At 40.2% G+C, this 19,415-nt stretch overlaps 1 protein-coding gene across 3 annotated transcripts in view; it reads right to left on the bottom strand.

Annotated features, from left to right (window-relative positions):
• CDH11 (cadherin 11) overlaps nt 1-19,415 on the bottom strand; it is a 154,519-nt gene that overhangs the window by 30,929 nt on the left and 104,175 nt on the right. For all 3 annotated transcript variants that reach the window (XM_027516388.1, XM_027516389.1, XM_027516390.1), the window contains exons 4-7: nt 15,164-15,458; nt 12,014-12,133; nt 9,865-10,032; nt 6,202-6,389 (exon numbers count right to left, since the gene is read on the bottom strand). In XM_027516388.1, coding sequence (XP_027372189.1) covers nt 6,202-6,389; nt 9,865-10,032; nt 12,014-12,133; nt 15,164-15,458 — 771 coding nt within the window. The remainder of the gene's footprint in view (nt 1-6,201; nt 6,390-9,864; nt 10,033-12,013; nt 12,134-15,163; nt 15,459-19,415) is intronic.

The raw sequence follows: 19,415 nt of genomic DNA, 5'->3' as shown, positions 1-19,415 counted from the left end.
ACCAACTTAACATGGTTTATGGGTAATTTGAGTGGGTGGGTTTTTTGAATGACATTATCCTCATTACTGATACTATTATCCTTTTTCCAATTCTTTCATTCTCAAACACATCAAGGACATCTCAGTACTAATTTTTAACATACCTGTTATGCTTCCTACTCAGTACTAATTTTTAACATACCTGTTATGCTTCCTAATCTCCCTTTTGAAAGATTACGATAGAACTCTCTAGCTAGAATGGAATGACATCACTTTGTTTGGACTGAATTCATTTTTTAGGTTACTTCCTATTTATGGCAAGTGATATAGGACAGTGTGAGTACTTCCCAGTTACAAGAATGTATATTTGTACAGAAGTCCATTGAGAGAAAAACAATTATAAATAATATAGGTTTTACACACATGTGAAAAAAAAATGAAGTAACATTTGAATGGCTGTCATTATTAAGAAACTGATAGTAAGCACTCCCACATTCTGAAGGAGGGGTGGTTCTGTGAATCAGTCAGCAACGGGTGCAAAGTAAAATCACAGAGGAGAAACAAGCCTTCCTGCCCGGAAACCGAACTTTCTAATTAGCACTCTGAATGATGCTGAACTCCCAAATGTTTGCAAAGAGTTGGGTCTTTTAAGGCTAGCATCTGCCTGCCATGTTGCTATCATCCGCCTAGTTTTATTTTGAATGGGCATGTAATCATAGGGCTTAGTCCTAACCTAATTCTACAGAATTCTAACTGAGGATGGTTCCAGTTTCAGGAAGGTTAGAAGCATTCAACACCCTTGAAACTTTTCTCGCCAGATTCAGAGAACACTCCCTTTTCTTGAAGCAAAATCTGTCCCCAGCTGTTCCAGGTTCCCCAGCAGTCTCTTTGTCCTTCACTGGGTTACTGAACAGCAGGAAGGAAGGGTATTTATAGGCTGAAGGTGTGAGACTGCTGCAATCCTTCAAAAATCTCTGTGATTATTAGACAAAATCAAAAACCTGAATATGATAGTTCTGAGACCAGGCAAGAAGAAATTTTCTTCTCTCAGGTAATCTATCGATTCACCTGGTAACAGAATGTTTTGAACTTGACTTAGGTACACGCCTAAGGACCCAGAGCACTGTTTCCACTGGAAAACCTTGTTAATGTTAAAGTTGGTATAGTATAGTTTGACTGGTACCTGCTGAATCTAGAGCAATTCTCCCCAGATCTTTGCAAATGCTTGTCTGGAATGCCCTTTCTAGTTTGGTGAAACTTTACTGTCGTCTGGTGGTCATCCCAGGCTTATGAAATCCTCCCCATCTCCCCCAGACAGATTGGTCTGGCCCCTTAATTGCCCATCTGCAGTCCCTTGTCCCCCACCCCTGCTGGGTGAGGAGCATCCCAAAGAACTATACGCAGCTGCGTTGATCTTTGCTGACCTCTGCCTCCCCAGCACCCAGGAATGACTATACCAAGTGATAGTATGCACCAATCACTGTGGCTGAAAGGAAAGCAGAGTTGATGGATGGACAACATTTAAGCATCTGCCTCTAATTTATTCCCTGCCTCCTTCCAAAAGAGATTTAAGGTAGTTTCCCTATCCATGTTATGAGTAGTTGAAATGAAGCTATATGAAGCAACATACTACATAAGCCATAAAAATCTCAATACTCCCGAGTTTACTAATCCCACCTCTAAAAATCCTGCCTGAGGGATTAATTCAACATAAAACCAAAACACACAGTATTCAAAAATGCATGATGTTGTTTAGACATCATTGAGGGGTTATATTTAATCCTGGGAAACATACACACAAAACACCAAATCCAACTGTGAGATTTTATTAAGGAAATAATGGTCCATCAATAGGATGGGATGTTATGTAGTCATTAAAAATGATTATGTATATTATATAACAGCATGTAAGACATTTATGATGTGCTATTAAGTTAACACATCTGATTACTCAATGACTGCAACTGTGTTAAATGTTACACATCCACATCTATATATACGTGGACAGAGAACATAAAGAAATAATCAGGCATGCATGAGTGCATGCTAAGTCACTTCAGTTGTGTCTGACTCTGTGACCCCATGGACTGTAGACTACCAGATTCCTTTGTCCAGGGGATTCTCCAGGCAAGAATACTGGAGAGGGTTTCCATTCCTCCTCCAGGGGATCTTCCAAACCCAGGATTGAACCCACGTCTCCTGTGGCTTCTGCATTGTAGGCACTCTGTTTTTTTTTTTAACCACTGAGCCACTGGGGAAGCCATAATCAGGCATAAAAGTGGCTTTATTAAAATTGTTATTTTAAAAATATTTAAAATGCCTTCTAATGCTGCTCTCTCACTGCTTTACAAGGAGTTTATTTGTTTGAAAGCGAATACCTCAGAGACCATGAAGAGATCTCTCAGTGATAACTGGGAATCCCATTCAGTCAAAGCTGTTGCAGCATCGGATTTTTCTAAGTCCACCAAGCCACCTACAGGTCTCATTTTTACTTTGCACTGGTTCTTCTTCAGCTAGTCACACAGAGATCATCTCAATATGCTGAAGGCAGCTCCTCCGTTTCTCTCTCTCTTTTATAAGCCTGACACTTACTCTGTCTCACACAGGGTATTCAAGAAATATTTATTATTTTCTAAGCTATTCAGTACAAGAAAGTGAAAGTGTTAGTCACTCAGGTCCAACTCTTTGTGACCCCATAGGCTAGAGCCCTTCAGGCTTCTTTTCTGTCCATGAAATTCTCCAGGCAAGAATACTGGAGTGGGTAGCCTTTCCCTTCTCTAGTGGAACTTCCCAACCTAGGCATTGAACCCGGGGTCTCCTGCACTGCAGGCAGATTCTTCACCGTCTAAGCCACCAGGGAAGCCCATTCAATACATGAGTAACTCCTAAGTAACTCTTAAATTCTTTACGTTTATCTCTTCTGCCTTCTTCCAGTCTTTGTAATTTCTCTCTTGAATTCTAGCAAGATTTTTTCAACTGGTCCCACTGTATCCATCTCAAAACCCTCAAGACTGAACTCACTCAAGTTTCTTAAATGTGTCCTGTTTTCATCAAGACCAGTCCTTCAGGCACTAGTGTTCTCTGACCCTTCTCTCCTTATCCACTTGATAAATTCCTACTCACCTATGAAGACGTAGCTCTAGAACTGCTCCCTGTAAGTGGTCATCCATGACCCATATTCATAGACACTATCACGTGTTATCACAGTTGCTTCTCAACCAGGAAGTGATTTTGCCGTACCTCACCCCAGGGAATATTAGGCTTTGTCTGGAGCTATATTTTATCATCACAGCTGGTGGGGCTGGGTGTGTGCTTTCTGACATCAAGTAAGGAGAGATCAGGATGTTGCTAAACACCATACAATGCACAGAACTGCCCCCTACATCAAAGAAGTCTCTGTCCTGTTAAAAATCTCAAGGGTCAGAAACACCCTCTCTATTTTAATTGTCTTTTTTGCTTAACTGTCCTGTTAAATTCTGATCTCCCTGTGACCAGAACTCTGTTTCTTCAATTTTAGATGTCCAGCCTCTCACAAAGGGCCTGCCTGACAAATAATAAAAACTCAATCACTCTTGGTAGAAAAATAAGTTGAATGAATTAAGAAACAAGTGAAAAAAAAAACAACTATATTAGAGAATATTTTTAAAAGGCAAAAATAGTTTGGTGGGTCTCTCGACATCTTTTTATATTATTAAATAATATATAATGCTTCCATCAATTTACTCTATTAAATTCACCTCTCAATATTTTTTTTTCCTCCTGGACAGTTAGAACTTTATGCTATAAGTTTAAGGAAATGTTCTTTTACAAATGAAAGAACATCCTACTGTTTTCAACCTAAACATCAGTGCTTTATGGAAGATTATTCCTTTGCCTGAAATAAACACATTGAATTGGGGGGAAATGTGCAAATTAATCATATGCAGAGAGCTCATTTGCAATGTGTTAGTCCCATGGGGTGACTTAAATGTTTCAGATTTTAGAGACACAGTGTGTGTTCATACCCTGAATACACTGAAAACAGGTGACAACCTTAGCATAACCAACTACCCAATTATTTGAACAGCCAAGGATGCGGGCAGGAATCGTTGATGTCACTGCTTGTATGTCAGTGTCAGGCAGGAGGGATAGTCATATTAATTAACAAAGCAAGTTGACAGCTCTATGCTACAGGCCAATTCACACAGCTACTTTTCCAGAGGAGAAACCAGAGGGAGTGATTATCCCAGCCCCTTGTGGCTGGTGATTAGGCTTCGGAAACTATACCATTCATCATCACTAATGTTGATTTTTCCATATATCCAAAGTTTACCCAACTTCCATACTCTTTCACGACAGAGTCACTCCTACTTTCTTTGTCTTTGGGTCCCCTCATATTTCTCCCAAACCCAACAACGTTGCTTTCATATGTTGTGAAAAGTGGGCTTCTGAGAACACATCTCTCCCTGCTCCCTTTACTAAAAGATTCCTCCCAGGAATCTCCCTCCCATCCCACCCTTGCCTCCTCTCCAGCAGCTAAACTCTTTATTGGTTCTTGAAATTAATTTTTTCATCAGTGTTCAAGTCCAATCTTTCCCATCATACCAAGGAGCTTAATCTTCAGGCTACAAAATCAAGTTGAAAATGAATGTTTGATTAAAACCAAGGTAATTCCATCATCCAATTCAGATTTGATACTCCTTATACTTTAATGATGGAGAGATATTGATTTCTCAAGTGGTAAATCGGTGTGGGGGGGGTGGTAATCGTTTTACTAGAATATACACTGAAAGCAAAACCAATCTGGCTCTCTTTTATAAAACCTTTTTGGTCCAGCTATTTCCAAAATGCCTTAAGTGGAAAGATGTTTTAGAATACATTAATTTTGAATTCCATGTCTTTAAATTGCTAGCTGTGTGATTACAACAGGATTAAATTATTTAACCTGTCTGAGCCCCAGCCTCCTCCTAATTAAACTAAGGTATCATTGCCCACAGGGATACTACCATCTATTTTATATGATTTTCATCATATACCAAACAAAGGTTAGTATGAGTCACAGGCTGTCTCTGGCCAATATTTAGAATTGAATAAATTAAAAAAACAAAATAAGAATAAACAATAAGCTCATCTTTGTAGTGAATTAATCCCAGGAACACATTTTTAGCAACAATTTAGCTGACTATGAGGGAAGATCCATTATTTTTGTTTCTCAGGCTCAGTTCTGAGAGAAAATTGAGCAGAGGGTTTGGTTCACGTTTCATAGAAGGCCTAATAATGTAACAGACCTTGGATGTTTGAGATGGGAAAAGTTCTGGAGAATCTATATTAATAGACTCAGCTTGGCAGATCCAACGAGGAAACCTCATGCATGCTGAGGGCTGCTCCAAAATCTAGATTTATCTAAACATCTTTCTTTCCCTGAGGAAACTGTGCCAAGGCATACAAGAACTAATCAGTAATCTCAAGGCAAGTATTATCACCCCCTCTCTTTCTTCCAGTTTTACTGAGATATAATTGACATACAGTACTGTATAAGCTTAAGATATACAGTATAAAATCTGACTTTCATACATCATGAAATCATTACCACAGTAAGTTTAGTGAACATTCATCATCTCATATAGATACAAAAGAAAAAGCAAAAATTTCTTTTTGATGAAAACTCTTAAGGATTTACTCACTGAACAACTTTCATGTATAACATTCAGCAGTATTAATTATATCCCTAATACTTATTCGTCTTATAAATGGGAGTTTTTCCCTTTTGACTGCCTTCATCCAACTTCCCCTTTCCCCATCCTCCACCTCTGATAACCATACATCTGATCTCTTTGTCCATGAGTCTGTTTTTTGGTTGGTTTTTGAAGAATAATTGACCTACAGTACCATGCTAGTTCCTGGTGTACAACACAGTGATTTGATATTTGTATACATTTCAAAATGGCAAGTCTGATTGTCATCTGTCACAATAGCAAGATATTACATTATTATTGACTATAGTCCCCAAGTTATATAAAAACTATCAATCTCAGGTAGGCATCATCAGTCCCTTCTGCCAGCTCCCTCTGGAATATAGTTCTGTTCTCTCCCAAAAGCTCAAAGCTCAGCTGCAAAGTCTGAGGTCCAGCCCTCAGTTGTCCATATTCTCAGTTTTTAGCCTTCAACTCTTTGTTTCCTGCAGCCTTGTCCTGGCAAAGCAGGCCACACTGCTGCCACATCTGACTCCTCACCCTAACTCACCTTTTTCAGTTTCACCACGCCCTCCTGTGTTTCATAGTCCGTTGTGATTTCAAACAATTCCATCCCATCTCCATCAACAATATTGTACGTGACTAAGCCATTCTCTCCAATGTCTGGATCTTTAGCCTTCACTCTTCCCACTTCCTCCCCTGGGACAGCTGCTTCTGACACAGACATCTGGTATACGCCTAGAAGAAGAAGATATCTATTTTTATTTTCCCTTTTATTTGGCAGCTGTAAGACTTTAGATTTCATTGAATCCCAATAAATTTCTCAAAGGGTTTGACACTGAGCTTCCTATTGATTGAAAACATGAAAAGAAGTGAATGGATGCAAGGAAGATCCCACACAGCTTGCTTGTCAAAGAAATGTTTTCTGTAAAGAATGATGAAATAATATCAGGGTCCAGGGTGGTAGGGTGGGGGCATCTGCCACATGTGAGAAAGGAAAACAATGCCCAGTTACATTTCCCATCAGGAACTGATGGAGGCCCATGCATATCTTCACACATTCAAAAAAAATCAAAACCTCTCTTCACGTCTTTGGAATGGCCCAGAGTTCATTCTCAGGCTCACATATGGCACTCCCAGGTGCCCAGAAAGAGAATGTCTTCTCTGTTTAAAAGCCTTCTGTAGCTCCATATTTATTTTAAAGTCAAATGCAAATTTTGTCTTTCAAGGTCATGATCCTTCCAGCTCTATATTTGACTCTCTTCTTACTTTACCTCCTTCACCATTAGATGAATGAATATCTTATATGGAAAGGTTTCTCACAGTGTGACATTTCCACATAGATTTAATATGTATTGGGAACCTACTATATGCTGAGCACTGTCCTAGCCTTTGGGAACTCAGTAGTAAATGAAAGAGTCAAGATTCTTCCCTCCTTCTACAGAGAAAAAAAAATCATATGTATATATACTCTGATATCATTGCTAAGAAGGAGAAAAATACAGTAAGGGACAAAGGATAATGAAAGTGTATAAGTGTGACTGTGTATAAGTGTATGTTGTGTGTGAGTGTGTTCATGTGAGTGTGTGTGAATATCTCCTGAAAGGACTGGGCCGGATAAATCATGTAAATATCTGGGGATGAAAGTACAAACAAAGCAAACAGCAAATTGCAAAAACCCTAAAGTGAAAACAGTGAATATATACAGAAGAGTAAGACCACAGGTGTGATTGCAGCCTTCTGGTAGGAAATCAGTGTAAATGGGCTGGGGCCTAACTGTGCACAAAGGGCACTGCAGGAGCCGGAAAAGATGTCCGAGTTTCTTTAAAAACGTGTAGGAAGTTGCTGAAAGGTTTCATTACAGAAATAAGACTTGAGATCATCTCAATTGTATCATCAGAATTAAAAAAATATTCTCTGCGAAACAACGTAGAGAAGCAAGGGTTGGATATCTCTGCCTCTGTCACCGCCAAACCTAGTAGTTTGGGACAAGCTACTTAAGCAATTTAAGCTTTAGTTTCTCCTTACGTGGATTTTATCAATTTTCATACTCTGTGTACATTTATCTATATTGTTTGGCTGTGACTGCTTTCTGTTCAGACCCATATTCAACTTAAACACACCATGTCCTCCATGATAAAGCACAAGTAGGAGATGGGAGTCTCTGTAGATAATTACCAATTTACATCAAGGTTTAGAAAAACTTGCTCTCAGGTAATTTTCTCTAAATCTCATTCAAGTCCACAGCTATAAAACTGGTTATCTTCACAGCAGTGATGTACCTTCACTCTATGCCGGCAGGTGAGCAAGGACATTGATCACCGCCTGCTAATAGCCCCGCATGGTCCTTTCCATCCAGCATCCATACCAGACAGTTTCAGAGTGTGGATAATGGAGCATGCAGCTTCTTAGAGTGCTCTATGAGGCTTAAGCTTATTGGGGATGCTGAATCTTGTGCCTGACCAAGCAAAGTAATCTTCATCTCTTTGGGGACTTTATGAGAATTGGCTGTCACCCTGTAATCCTCCACCTTAATGTCTCCCTTCCAGAGATTGTTGTCTTTGAATTCCTTTGAGTGACCATGGTCCTTTCTGGGACCATACTTGGTGGCCTTCCCTGTTTTCTCATTTGTAAAAAGTGCCATCTCTCTGGCAATAAACTCATAGGCTCTACCAGCTAATCTAATAAAGAAGCTTTCATGCTGAACTCCCCATGATCTATCAGCACCAGCATCATTATGGTTATACTGTACCTCTGTCTATACCTGCACTTTACACATAACCAGATTTGTGTTCAAAATCTGGCTATGCTGTAATTCTTCAGGCAACTTACAGCACCTTCCATGGAACCCAGTTTTATCTGTGAAATAGAGGCTCTCATAGAGATTTGCAATAGTAGTAACTATTCATTGAAAGGTTGTAGTTGTTGTAATTATGATTGTTAATAATGACCTTTCAAATTATTTTTCTTTTATTTCCTGCTGCAATCCTATTAATTTTGTAGGACCATAATCACCTAGATTATAACAATGGCTAACCTTTGTTGAGAGCTTATGCCAGACATCATTGTAAGATTCTACAGTAGCTCATGTAGTTCTAACAATATCCAACTAATTTAAATGTTTTTTTTAAATATTTATTTGTCTATTTTGCTCTGCTGGGTCTTAGCTGCAGCACGCAAGATCTTGGCACATGGACTCTCTAGCTGTGGCTCGGGCTCAGTAGTTGCAGCACGTGGGCCCAGTTTCCCCAGAGCATGTAGGATCCTAATGCCCCGACCAGGGATTGAACCTGTGTCTCCTGCACTGCAAGACAAATTCTTAATCACTGGACCACCGGGGGAGTCCCAGTATCCTATTAACTGAGTCTTGTGGAAGATTTTATTTTGCAAAAATAGTCCAAACAGTATCTCCCAACCCATATGCTTCTCTTTCAAAGAGGCTTTAACAGTCCTTCCCTTGAAAGGTGGGGTCTGTAAGAACTCCACTTAAATTTGAGCAGTCTTATGACTACAGTGGAAATGATGCTATGTGATTTCTGAAGCTCGGTTACAACAGGCAATACAGTTTCTACTTGGTGTCCTTGGGGCTCTTCTCACTTTCAGAACCCATCCAAGCCACTCCTTGGAGAGGCTGACACGGACGGGAAGCAACAGCTGACATTAACTTGCCAGCCTCGTGACTGAACCAGCTTGGAAGTGGATCTTCTAGCCTCAGTCAAACTCTGCCAACTGATGCTGTGAAACAGAAACAAGCTGCCTCTTTCAGGTTTTGCCCACATTTCAGACTCATGACAAAATAAACAATTATTATTGTTTTAAAGCACAAGATCCGAAGTAGTTTGTTAGGTAGCAATAGAGAACTGATCCAGCTACGATTACATATTCAGGTTAGAAATGAGAACACTGAGGCAGAAAAGTTAATTAATTACTACATCACATTATGAGTGCCTAGCAAAATGGATTTTTCTCTTTCCAGGGTTGTGAAACATTCCATGCCTTTCTCCCACTTTCTCCCACTACCTCTCCTCCACTTAAGATTTCTGTTGTTATTACTGCTGTCTTCTGTGTTTTGTTTTTTTTTTTATCAAGAATGTTATAAAGAGCCTCCGTTACTCTAGATTCCTTCTGGAAAGTTGAGTATAGCAGGGATGGGTCAGAGAAGAGAGTTGGCTGTGGCACCATTGGAAAGTGAAAACCAAGCCCGCTGACTTACTCTGCGGAAACTTTGGTGGGTTGTCGTTGACGTCGGTCAGTGTGATCGTCACTTTGGTTGTCCCTGAGAGTCCACCCATGTGTCCACCCATGTCCTTGGCCTGGATCACCACATGGTACTCCTCCTTGGCTTCCCTATCCATGTTGGGAAGGGCAGTTCTGATGATACCTGGACAGGCGAGCAGGGAACACCACAGATCTTCATTAATTACATTATAACAAGAAAGGTCTAGGCACAGGAAGCAGAGATGAATAAAACAGCAGCTGTCCGCACAGAAGAGTCACTCCAACATATTTATCATCAAAAGTAGCCATACTTGGAGCATCATATAGACATATTTTCCAGCAAACTGCCATCGTTATTAATGTAGCATTAAAATTTTATGTTTTATATGTTGTACTATAAATGCAAATTATAATCTCATCCTTCTCAGGTATAACAATTAAAGATGCTAAAGACTGATACATTTGAGGACCCACTACATGAGCATCCATAGCATAAACCCATGCTTCTGGACTGTCAGCAGAATCCTTTGACTATCAATGCCTGCATATAATTCTTAGAAACATTACTCTGGTCTATTTTAAGTTAAAAGTAAATGGCAATACACTAAAATGTTAATATTAGCTTTTTAAGTGTATAACAAATGGGTTAGAAATATACACAATGCTTATGTCAACTCTAGTTGTTTACTATCACCTATCACTGACAAGGATACATTAATAATTAAATTCTACATGATCTCTGTATATTAGTGCATTACTCGTGTGGAAACCATGTTCCCTTAAAATCTTTTGGGAACACGTGCAAGCTTTTTCTGTCTGTAGATGTAGCAACATTTACACTGGAAATCTAAGAGAGTGTCGTGGAAGCTTTAAGCCCTTATCCTTTTCTGACCCCGATGTTTGTATTTTTTTCAGCAATATTCTTCAACTCGCTGAGCCTCGTTTTCTTGTCTGTTAAATAATTTGGTAGGTTCAAATTTGTCCTTCCTAACATGAGTCCTTGAGATAACGAATATTGCAACTAGAGTCCCTCCAGCAATTTTAGTATCTCAAAAACTTAGATGCAATTCCACATTTATGCTTGGCAAAATTAATTGGTAAATGCCTTTGATGAAATCATAGCAAGTAGCCCCCTAAATTGTGATCCAAAGCATAGTGTCTACAAACAAATGATCACATAGGTAAGTGGAAATTATATTCGGTAAGCAGGCAAAATATCTGATTGGCAGGCTATGCAATATAATATTATACACACACACACACATATATGCATATATTTGATAAATTTCAACTGTATTAATATAAGTGGATTTTTTGTAAATATTTTGCAAACATATGGGGGTATATTGTGGAAAAAAGAAGGGAGTTTGAGGTATAATACTGTGGACTGACAGTTTCATGGGATTTTAGTGTTTATTCTAATAAAAGGATCCTAGAATCAAATTTGGTACACATGGAGTGAAATATTTGGTGTAGGTTTTGGCTGGCATATTCGTTCACTCTTTTTGTTTGCTATTTGTTTTCTGTAAGGATTTGCAGAACCTCCTTTTTGGATGTTAATGCCTGTTGGGAACCTCGAAGCTCAGCAGAGGAGGTGGGGATGTGCCACCTCCCAGACATACCTGAGCCTCATCAGTTCCCACCCCCACCACCCCCAACCCTGCACAGAGGTCTTCAAGCTTTGAGAGCTGCCAGTTTTTAAAAGTCCTCAAGTCCTATGGTCTCTTAATTTGGATCCACAGTTGAATTTTATGATAAAACATATTTGAAGATACATTTTTAAGTTGAAGTTGAGTTTTAAGAACTGATATCAAGAGGAAAGTTGCAGTCTAGGATTATATTTATTGCTGTGACATGGCGCAATACAAACAAAAGCAGTCACAAGTATAATTCATTGGGTGCTAACTACAGGCCAGGCCATGTGCAGTATGTGACATGCTGCAATACAAATAAAAGCAGTCATAAGCATAGTTCATTGAATGTTTACTACAGGCCAGGCAATGCACAGTGTCTACACTGCACAATAGTCTTGTTAGGTGGCCCATTTTATATTTTAGAAAACTGAGACTCTAAAAGGTTTCAGCCAGCAGGCCTGGACTCCTTATTTACAATGTGTCACAAATCACAACGCCATTCCATGGTACCTGTCTGTGCTTCTACTGAAAAGTAGGGTTGTCCTTCCAGGATGCTGTACACTAACTTGGCACTGTTTCCATAGGTGGGGTCATCTGCGTCTGAAGCTGTCACCTGGATCACTGACGTTCCTTAAAAGTGAAATATTCATTAGAGACAATCCCTCCGCTTTTCAAATTATATGCTAGTTTGCAAATTTTGTCTTAAGATTAAAAACTAACGAGAGCCCCAATATGCTTTGATTTTCCAGACTGAGATGCAAAAGTAATTTCCCTTCCTCCCCCCTCCCTTTTTAATCCCCATAGTTTAAAAATGAACTTTCTATATTCATAGTGCATCCTGCTATGCTTAGTAGTTAAAATAATAATGTGAACATTATTGCAAAAACATTCTAAGGCCCATGCAACTGGAATGTTCAGTATATGAAATAATTAAATAAAAATCTTCCCAAAGAGTATAATAAAGGATAATTAATGATGAATTGCTTTTCATGAAAGGACAGAGTGCAGTCTTCCATCTGTAGCAGAGCAATAAATACATCATTTTATTGCTGCTTTGCATGTAATAAAATGGCTGCTAATACTACATTTTAATTAATTTATGGCCATAAATATTGTACAGAATGTTGTTCCCTACTGGCATGAAAATTGCATCTTCCCACCTGCAATGGGTCTGGTAGTCACACAACAGAAATCACCAGTAGACATCTGGTGAGATCTAAGGCCAGCAATTGCGAGCCACAGTGGAAAGAAACCAGGGAATTGAAAGAAGCGGGGATTCTGTTTTTCGTAGGAAAACCCTTTATTCCTTTACGGTTCAGAATGGGGCAGGGGAGATGGTCAAGGGAGAGAGCTGGTAATTATAGAATCCCTCTGTGCCAAGCACTGTTTGGGGCATGTTCCAAGTATTCCGCCCCTCTGCTAGGTGCTTTCTACGTTCATTGTGCTTGTGAGGTACTGAGTATGACAGGTAGGAAGTTCTGCAGGCTGTTTTGCAAAGTGGCCACTGTCAGAGTCAGGATTCTAACCTCTACCCAGCAAACAACCAAGCCCAAGTTCTTTCCGTGACAGTTTCAACCGAGGAGCCAGGTTCCATGTGAGAGGCAAGGCAGCCCGTTTATACAGCCCGTCAGCCCTCTGATCTACAAGTTCGCTGGTGATTTTCACACAGTGTAAGAACAAATTTTACTTTTTAAAAAAATTCTGTAATTCATTTTTTCATACAAACAACTTTTGGGGGAGGATTCATCCCACAAAACTAGGTACTATTCTAAATCATGGACAATTGTAATGGCATTAATAAGCTCTATTTTCTATTTTCATGGTAGAGCTTGTGAAAGTATTATTTTTTATGCTTAATTTGCTTCAAGAAATCCACTAAGTTCATTAAAACTCTTTGTATTTTACATCTATGTTTATTTAACCCTCATCAGAGTTTACATTATCCTCATGTTATAGATGACAAAATGAAAACTGAGAAAGATGTAAGCTGTTGTCTGGGTTGACCTGGTTGGTCAGAGGTACAGCCATGATTCCAATCCAGTACTGTCTGACAGCAGACAACTCTCATAGGCCACGATGCAAAGTCTGATATTAATCCTTAAGCACTAAGCTGCCCCAAGACATGGGGTCAATGAAAATTCCCCTGGAGCATCCTTTTTGATGACTGGCCTTCTCCCCCTGGCTCAGCTGCTGACACTGTTGTCCTCATTTAATGATTTCTTTGATGTCTGCTGCTTCTCATTAAAAGTCCCCAGGTGACTACTGAGAAACTAAAGAATTGGGCAAGGCAAAGACAAGACAGAATAGGCCCAGGTGAGTTTTTATAAAGTATGAGAAGGGTTTCACGTTAGTTGGAGGAGAAGAGGGCTTTTTTTTTTTTTTTTTTTTTTTTGCACCACAAGCTGTATATGCCAAGTGGAAGGAGTAGTTTTTTAAATCTTTATTTGGCTGCCCCCAGTCTTAGGTGCTTCATGCAGGACCTGTCGTTGCGGTGTGCAGACTCTCTGGTTGCGGCTCATAGGTTTAGTTGCTCCAAGGCATGTGGGATATGAGTTCCCTGACCAGTGATTGAACCCACATCCCCTGCATTGCAAGGCAGATTCTTAACCACTGGACCACCAGGGAAGTCCCGAGGGGTAGGGTTTTAGAGTTACTTCTGTACCTAACTTTCTTGGGCAAATTGATTCTCAGTCTCAGTGCTTGGTTTTCTCATCTGTAAAACGGGCAGTTAGGCCCTGATGATCCTTAAGCTCATCAGAACTTTAAATCTCTGATTTCATAACCATACTTACTCCCTGATCAGAACAGCCCTGGTCACTGTCTGAAAAGCAAACCCTTCTTAATATGAGGCATGCTTCCAAAAAGCAAGCACAACAACCTGCATTCTACAAAGTCAAACAAGCATTATTGCCAGGAGAATTGTCCACTAACAATGTTAGGTGTCTGTATGCATGATGAAAGACATGGCTGCTTCTGAATTATTCTAACAGATGGTGGCACAGTGTCATGGTGAGGTGTATATCCTGGATCCACTTAATAGCTCAGATGACCTTGAATAAATTATAATTAACTTGTTTCTAGCTTTGGTTTCCCATTTACAAAATATGTCAAATAGGACCTACCTCATTGCAAAGATGAGTCACTGAAAAGATTAAATGCAACAGGGCATGTAAATCATTAATGAGCACTGTGCTGACATGCGGCAAACTCTGCCGCTATTACTTACTGAACACCAACATGCGCTAGTGACCAGATGTCTATTATTTATAATCCTACATGAGTCGAAACTTTTAGTCCCATTTTACAGAGGAGAAACTCAGGCTAAGAGAACAGATGGAACTGATTCCAAGTCAAAAGGTTAACAAGCACCAGGGCCAGGATGACCTGAGTTCCATCACATTTTTCCTATTCTTCTATGCCTCCTCATCTTTTGTAAGGTTACAGTTTAAAACGTCAGGGCAATTTGAAATATCTGAAACTTCAACTATATACATGAAATGTTTTTTGTTTGTTATTTTGAACATAGAAGCTACAGCATAAATCCTACATCCCGACTTGGGAGAATGGGCAGCAGCCCACCCACCCGCAGAGACAGCACACCCACCCGCAGAGACAGCACGCCTGCAGGTGGAGCAGGTCCGTCCCCCCTCCCTTACGTACCCACGTTGGATCTCTCGGGCACGTTGGCGTGATAGGTCTCGTGTAAGAACTCAGGAGGGTTGTCATTAATGTCCTGGACCTTGACAATGAATTCCGACGGTGGCTCCAGGGGCCGGTTGGTGTCCCTGTCCACCGCCTGAGCCATCAGCGTGTACTGGGCTCTCTCCTCTCGGTCCAATGTCTTGGTGGCATGAATGTTCCCTGATTTGTCATCAATCACAAAAATGGTTCCGGCTCCTTCACCTGAGAGAATGTATTTAATGTTCCCATCACCAGAGTCAATATCGGAATGAAGCTAGGAAAAGAGAAATGGAGACTTGTAATTCCATGACGGATGCTCTGGGGAGGTAGAGACACACTCACATGCTGTTTGCTAGAATACACTGTTTACATGCAGACATACACACACACTGAGAAGGAGACACTCTCAACCCATTTACAAATGAAGAAATGTAATCTTAGAGAAGATGTCTTGGCTAAGGGCACATATGGGGAGCAGTGAAGCCAGAGTCCAGAAGATTTGAATTTTAAGATTCATGCTTTCCGTCTCCCTTTCCTATTACATATGCACACATATGAAACACATATAATACACATTAGTAGAGCTATTTTGAATGAAATATATGCATATTATAGAAAGTAAAAGACACACATTTGAGCAAGAAGTAAATCTTGTAAGTTCTGATTGCCACGCCTTCATTTTCCCTGTAAAAGACAGCTCTTGTTATCAGTGTCTCATGAGTCCTCTAAGACATATTCTATGCATATGCCGGACTATTTATACAAATACATGTGCTCCGGTTTATTTTTACACAATAAAGTGCACTGTGCACACACCACTCTCAACTCTGTTTTCCTACCACAGTAAATTCAGAGGACCCTTCCAAACTGGTATATATGTATTGATCTCATCCATTGTATAGAGGTCATTATTTCAGTCTTCTTCCAAAGGACACTAAGGTTCCAAAGGACGCCAGGCTTTTGTTACCGCAAACAATTCACTGATCAGGATTTCTGGATGACCTGCTGTGTGGCACAGAAAGTATGAGGCTCTGGGGATGGACTCTGCCTGGAGGACCTCCCCCATTCTCATAAGCACGGAGTGCGTGGAGAGGGCGGATAGACATGCAGCTTCTTAGACTAAAGAAAGACTAGTTCCTTGAGATTTTCCCCTCCTTTGACAAAGCCCAGCAAAATGATGGAACTCACCTAAATCCACACTTGGCAGGGCCAGGAAGTCATCCAGGTCACCGGACCACCCACTTGTGCCTTCTGCCTTACTCTGCTGTGTTTTGTAACATGGAACTCCCCTAAAGACCACACCCAACTTTCCCATAGCAATGAAGTCTTTACTGTACTTTGTTGTCCAACCTAAATTTCTGCAGCTATCATCTTAATCTGAGTTCTTCTGCCCTCATTTTACCCTTTATGGGAAAAGATAAGCATTACTTTCACTGTTCTCATAGGCTTCAAGAATAGGCAGGTGGATAAAAAGCCCTTGGTTCTACCTACTACCTAAGAAAACCTAGTGTAAACTAAAAAGCTTTATTCTCAGGGAAGTAATAATGATAATAATACTTATTACTTAAAATTATTATCTTAATGTTTATTATAGTGCCATTTTAATATTATTATTAATGTGATTTTAATTATTATTATTATCATGAAACCAAGACCTAGAAAGCTTGCCCAGAATCACAAAGCAGGATAGAATACATTGCTTTTTAAATTTTTTTGCATTGCTTCAATTTTCCCCAAAATATCTAATGGATTTGCATTGCCTCAGTGAAACACCAATTATTTCAGCACAGAGGGATACCTGTAGGTACAAATTACATTTTGATTTTAGTCTATAGTGCTTATTAGGGGGAAAAAAATACTTTCCTTCAGAACTTGTTATTCATGACAAGCTATGTGTTGTCATGAAATTATGGCTAAACACTTCTTATGAATAATGCAGTTTATAACATACAAAGTTATCTGAATATACAGAAGCTCCAAAGGATGACTCAAATTGCCCCAATCTTCATACAAGTTTCCACAGTAGAGGCAGACAGTCTTCTGGCTGTCCTCCTAACCCCCCATAATTGTTTATATTTGTTTGTTTTCTCTGCCTCAGACTTGGCAAAAGTCAGGAGCTCAGCCATGACTGTGGAATATGGAACAAGGAAGTCAATGCAACACTTCCTTTAATGGGAGTCTAGACAAGGAATGTTTCTAGGGACCTTTATATATTACATATGAATTTGGGAAGACTCTTGGGAATTAAATTTCATGATCAACCAAGTAACTGAAACATTTAAATATAGTGCTCATTTATATTTTTTATCTTGTTTTCAGAGTTCAAAGTTGGATATAAATTCCCTTTTGCCCTCTCCAACAACAACTAACCACACAACTAACAATGACATTTATTAGTTTGGACACAAAAAGCAGTTTGGAAACCCATTCAGTTCTATCAAGGGATCAGTTGCTGAGGCAGACACAGCCAATTCCTAACTCCCAAGACTGAGGCCATCCCCTCAGCAGAGCATAGCATGATGCAGACTCTGCTCCCTGCAGATCTAAAAGTCCATAGTTTGCCAAATTCCACATTTTCAGAACATCCTGCTGCTGCTGCTGCTAAGTCGCTTCAGTCATGTCCGACTCTGTGCGACCCCATAGACGGCAGCTCACCAGGCTCCCCCGTACCTGGGATTCTCCAGGCAAGAACACTGGGGTGGGTTGCCATTTCCTTCTCCAATGCATGAAAGTGAAAAGTGAAAGGGAAGTTGCTCAGTCGTGTCCGACTCTTCGCGATCCCATGGACTGCAGCCTACCAGGCTCCTCCATCCATGGGATTTTCCAGGCAAGAGTACTGGAGTGGGGTGCCATGGCCTTCTCCATCAGAACATCCTAAATCACTCAATTTCAAATGACACCAAATCAAGGTTTTTAGGGAACAAGTCATCTAGTCTAATCCTCCTATTCATGGAGAACTAGAGATCAGCATTATCTCAAAGGGAAGTTCCATAGGCTCTAACCACTTTCTTTCTTTTTCTTTCTTTCCCCATCCAATCTGACATCTGGTTCATTCTCACATGCCTAGATTTTCCCCTCCTCTTGTATCTGCCGCTGCCTTTTAGTAGATACAACACCTGCTTGCTCCATAGAGATGCCCTCTAGGTCCTGTGTCTTTTGCCCTCCCCACCCTAACACACACCCTGCTCCCTACGGAGAAAGTCCCTGTGGCCAAAGTTCTATTTTCTCAGAACAATTCACAGACACTCTCCACATTGTTCAAGCCACACAGCTCCTGCTGTGGCTCAAGTCTCTTCTTCCTCTCTGGGCATAGAGACTATCTCCTTGATGGAAGGAATTCTATGTGCCAATCATTTCCCTGTGCTCCATTTCTCAAGGGTACTTCTACTTTGGGTGTGATCTTTCCATTTTGGATATAAATGATGAAACTGCTCTGGTACGTCTCTTCAGAAAGACCCTTTTCCAACCCTTAACAATATTATCAGGACACTAATATGAACCTCTTCCAAAGATGTCAATTCCATAAATATGGAATGGTAGTTCCATGTTAAGCAGCAACTAAGATAACTTCATTGGAATCTATGAGGCTCAGAAATGAGAACCCCACAAATCTGCTCTTATCCCTCTCCCCTTTCACTAGATAACTCCTGCTCATCTTTCAGGTCACAAGTTATTACTATCGTCTCCATGAAGCTTCCCTTCATGCTTCCTAAACTTTGCCACGTAAATTCATAATCACTTTTAGTGAATTTCTTTATTATTCTACTCCTTATCTTAGTTTTTTTTTTTTTTAATTGCTTAGATAAGTGTCTCTTTTTCCACTAGCCCCTGAACTCTTTGGGGCCAGGGACTATTCTACTGCAGTTTACCATTTGCCTCCCTCTTACCTTCACATAGCAGGCTTTCTGCTCTTATGTGTTATGTATCTGAAAGATGGCTGTATGTTTTACCACAAGTGATAGCTGGCAGTCAGTTTTTCAAACATATTTTGTTATTTTGTTTGTTTTTATTTTGGGTTTTGAAATGTGGCTGCACGGCTTGCAGGATCTCAGGTCCCCTATTAGGGACTGAACCAAATCCCCCATCAGGGGCTCCTCAGGGAAGGTGCCAAGTCCTAACCCCTAGATCACCAGGGAACACGCCCTCAAACATATTTTGGGCTCTTTCTACCCTTGCACTTTTGGAGGGGATACTCAGAGAATGCAGGATTTCTCAGTAGTACTAGGACTCT

Source organism: Bos indicus x Bos taurus, chromosome 18 (assembly GCF_003369695.1).
Source record: "Bos indicus x Bos taurus breed Angus x Brahman F1 hybrid chromosome 18, Bos_hybrid_MaternalHap_v2.0, whole genome shotgun sequence".
Taxonomy (NCBI): Eukaryota; Metazoa; Chordata; class Mammalia; order Artiodactyla; family Bovidae; genus Bos; species Bos indicus x Bos taurus.
The sequence above is the reverse complement of the archived record's forward strand: the minus strand, read 5'-3'. Positions and strand labels throughout refer to the sequence as shown.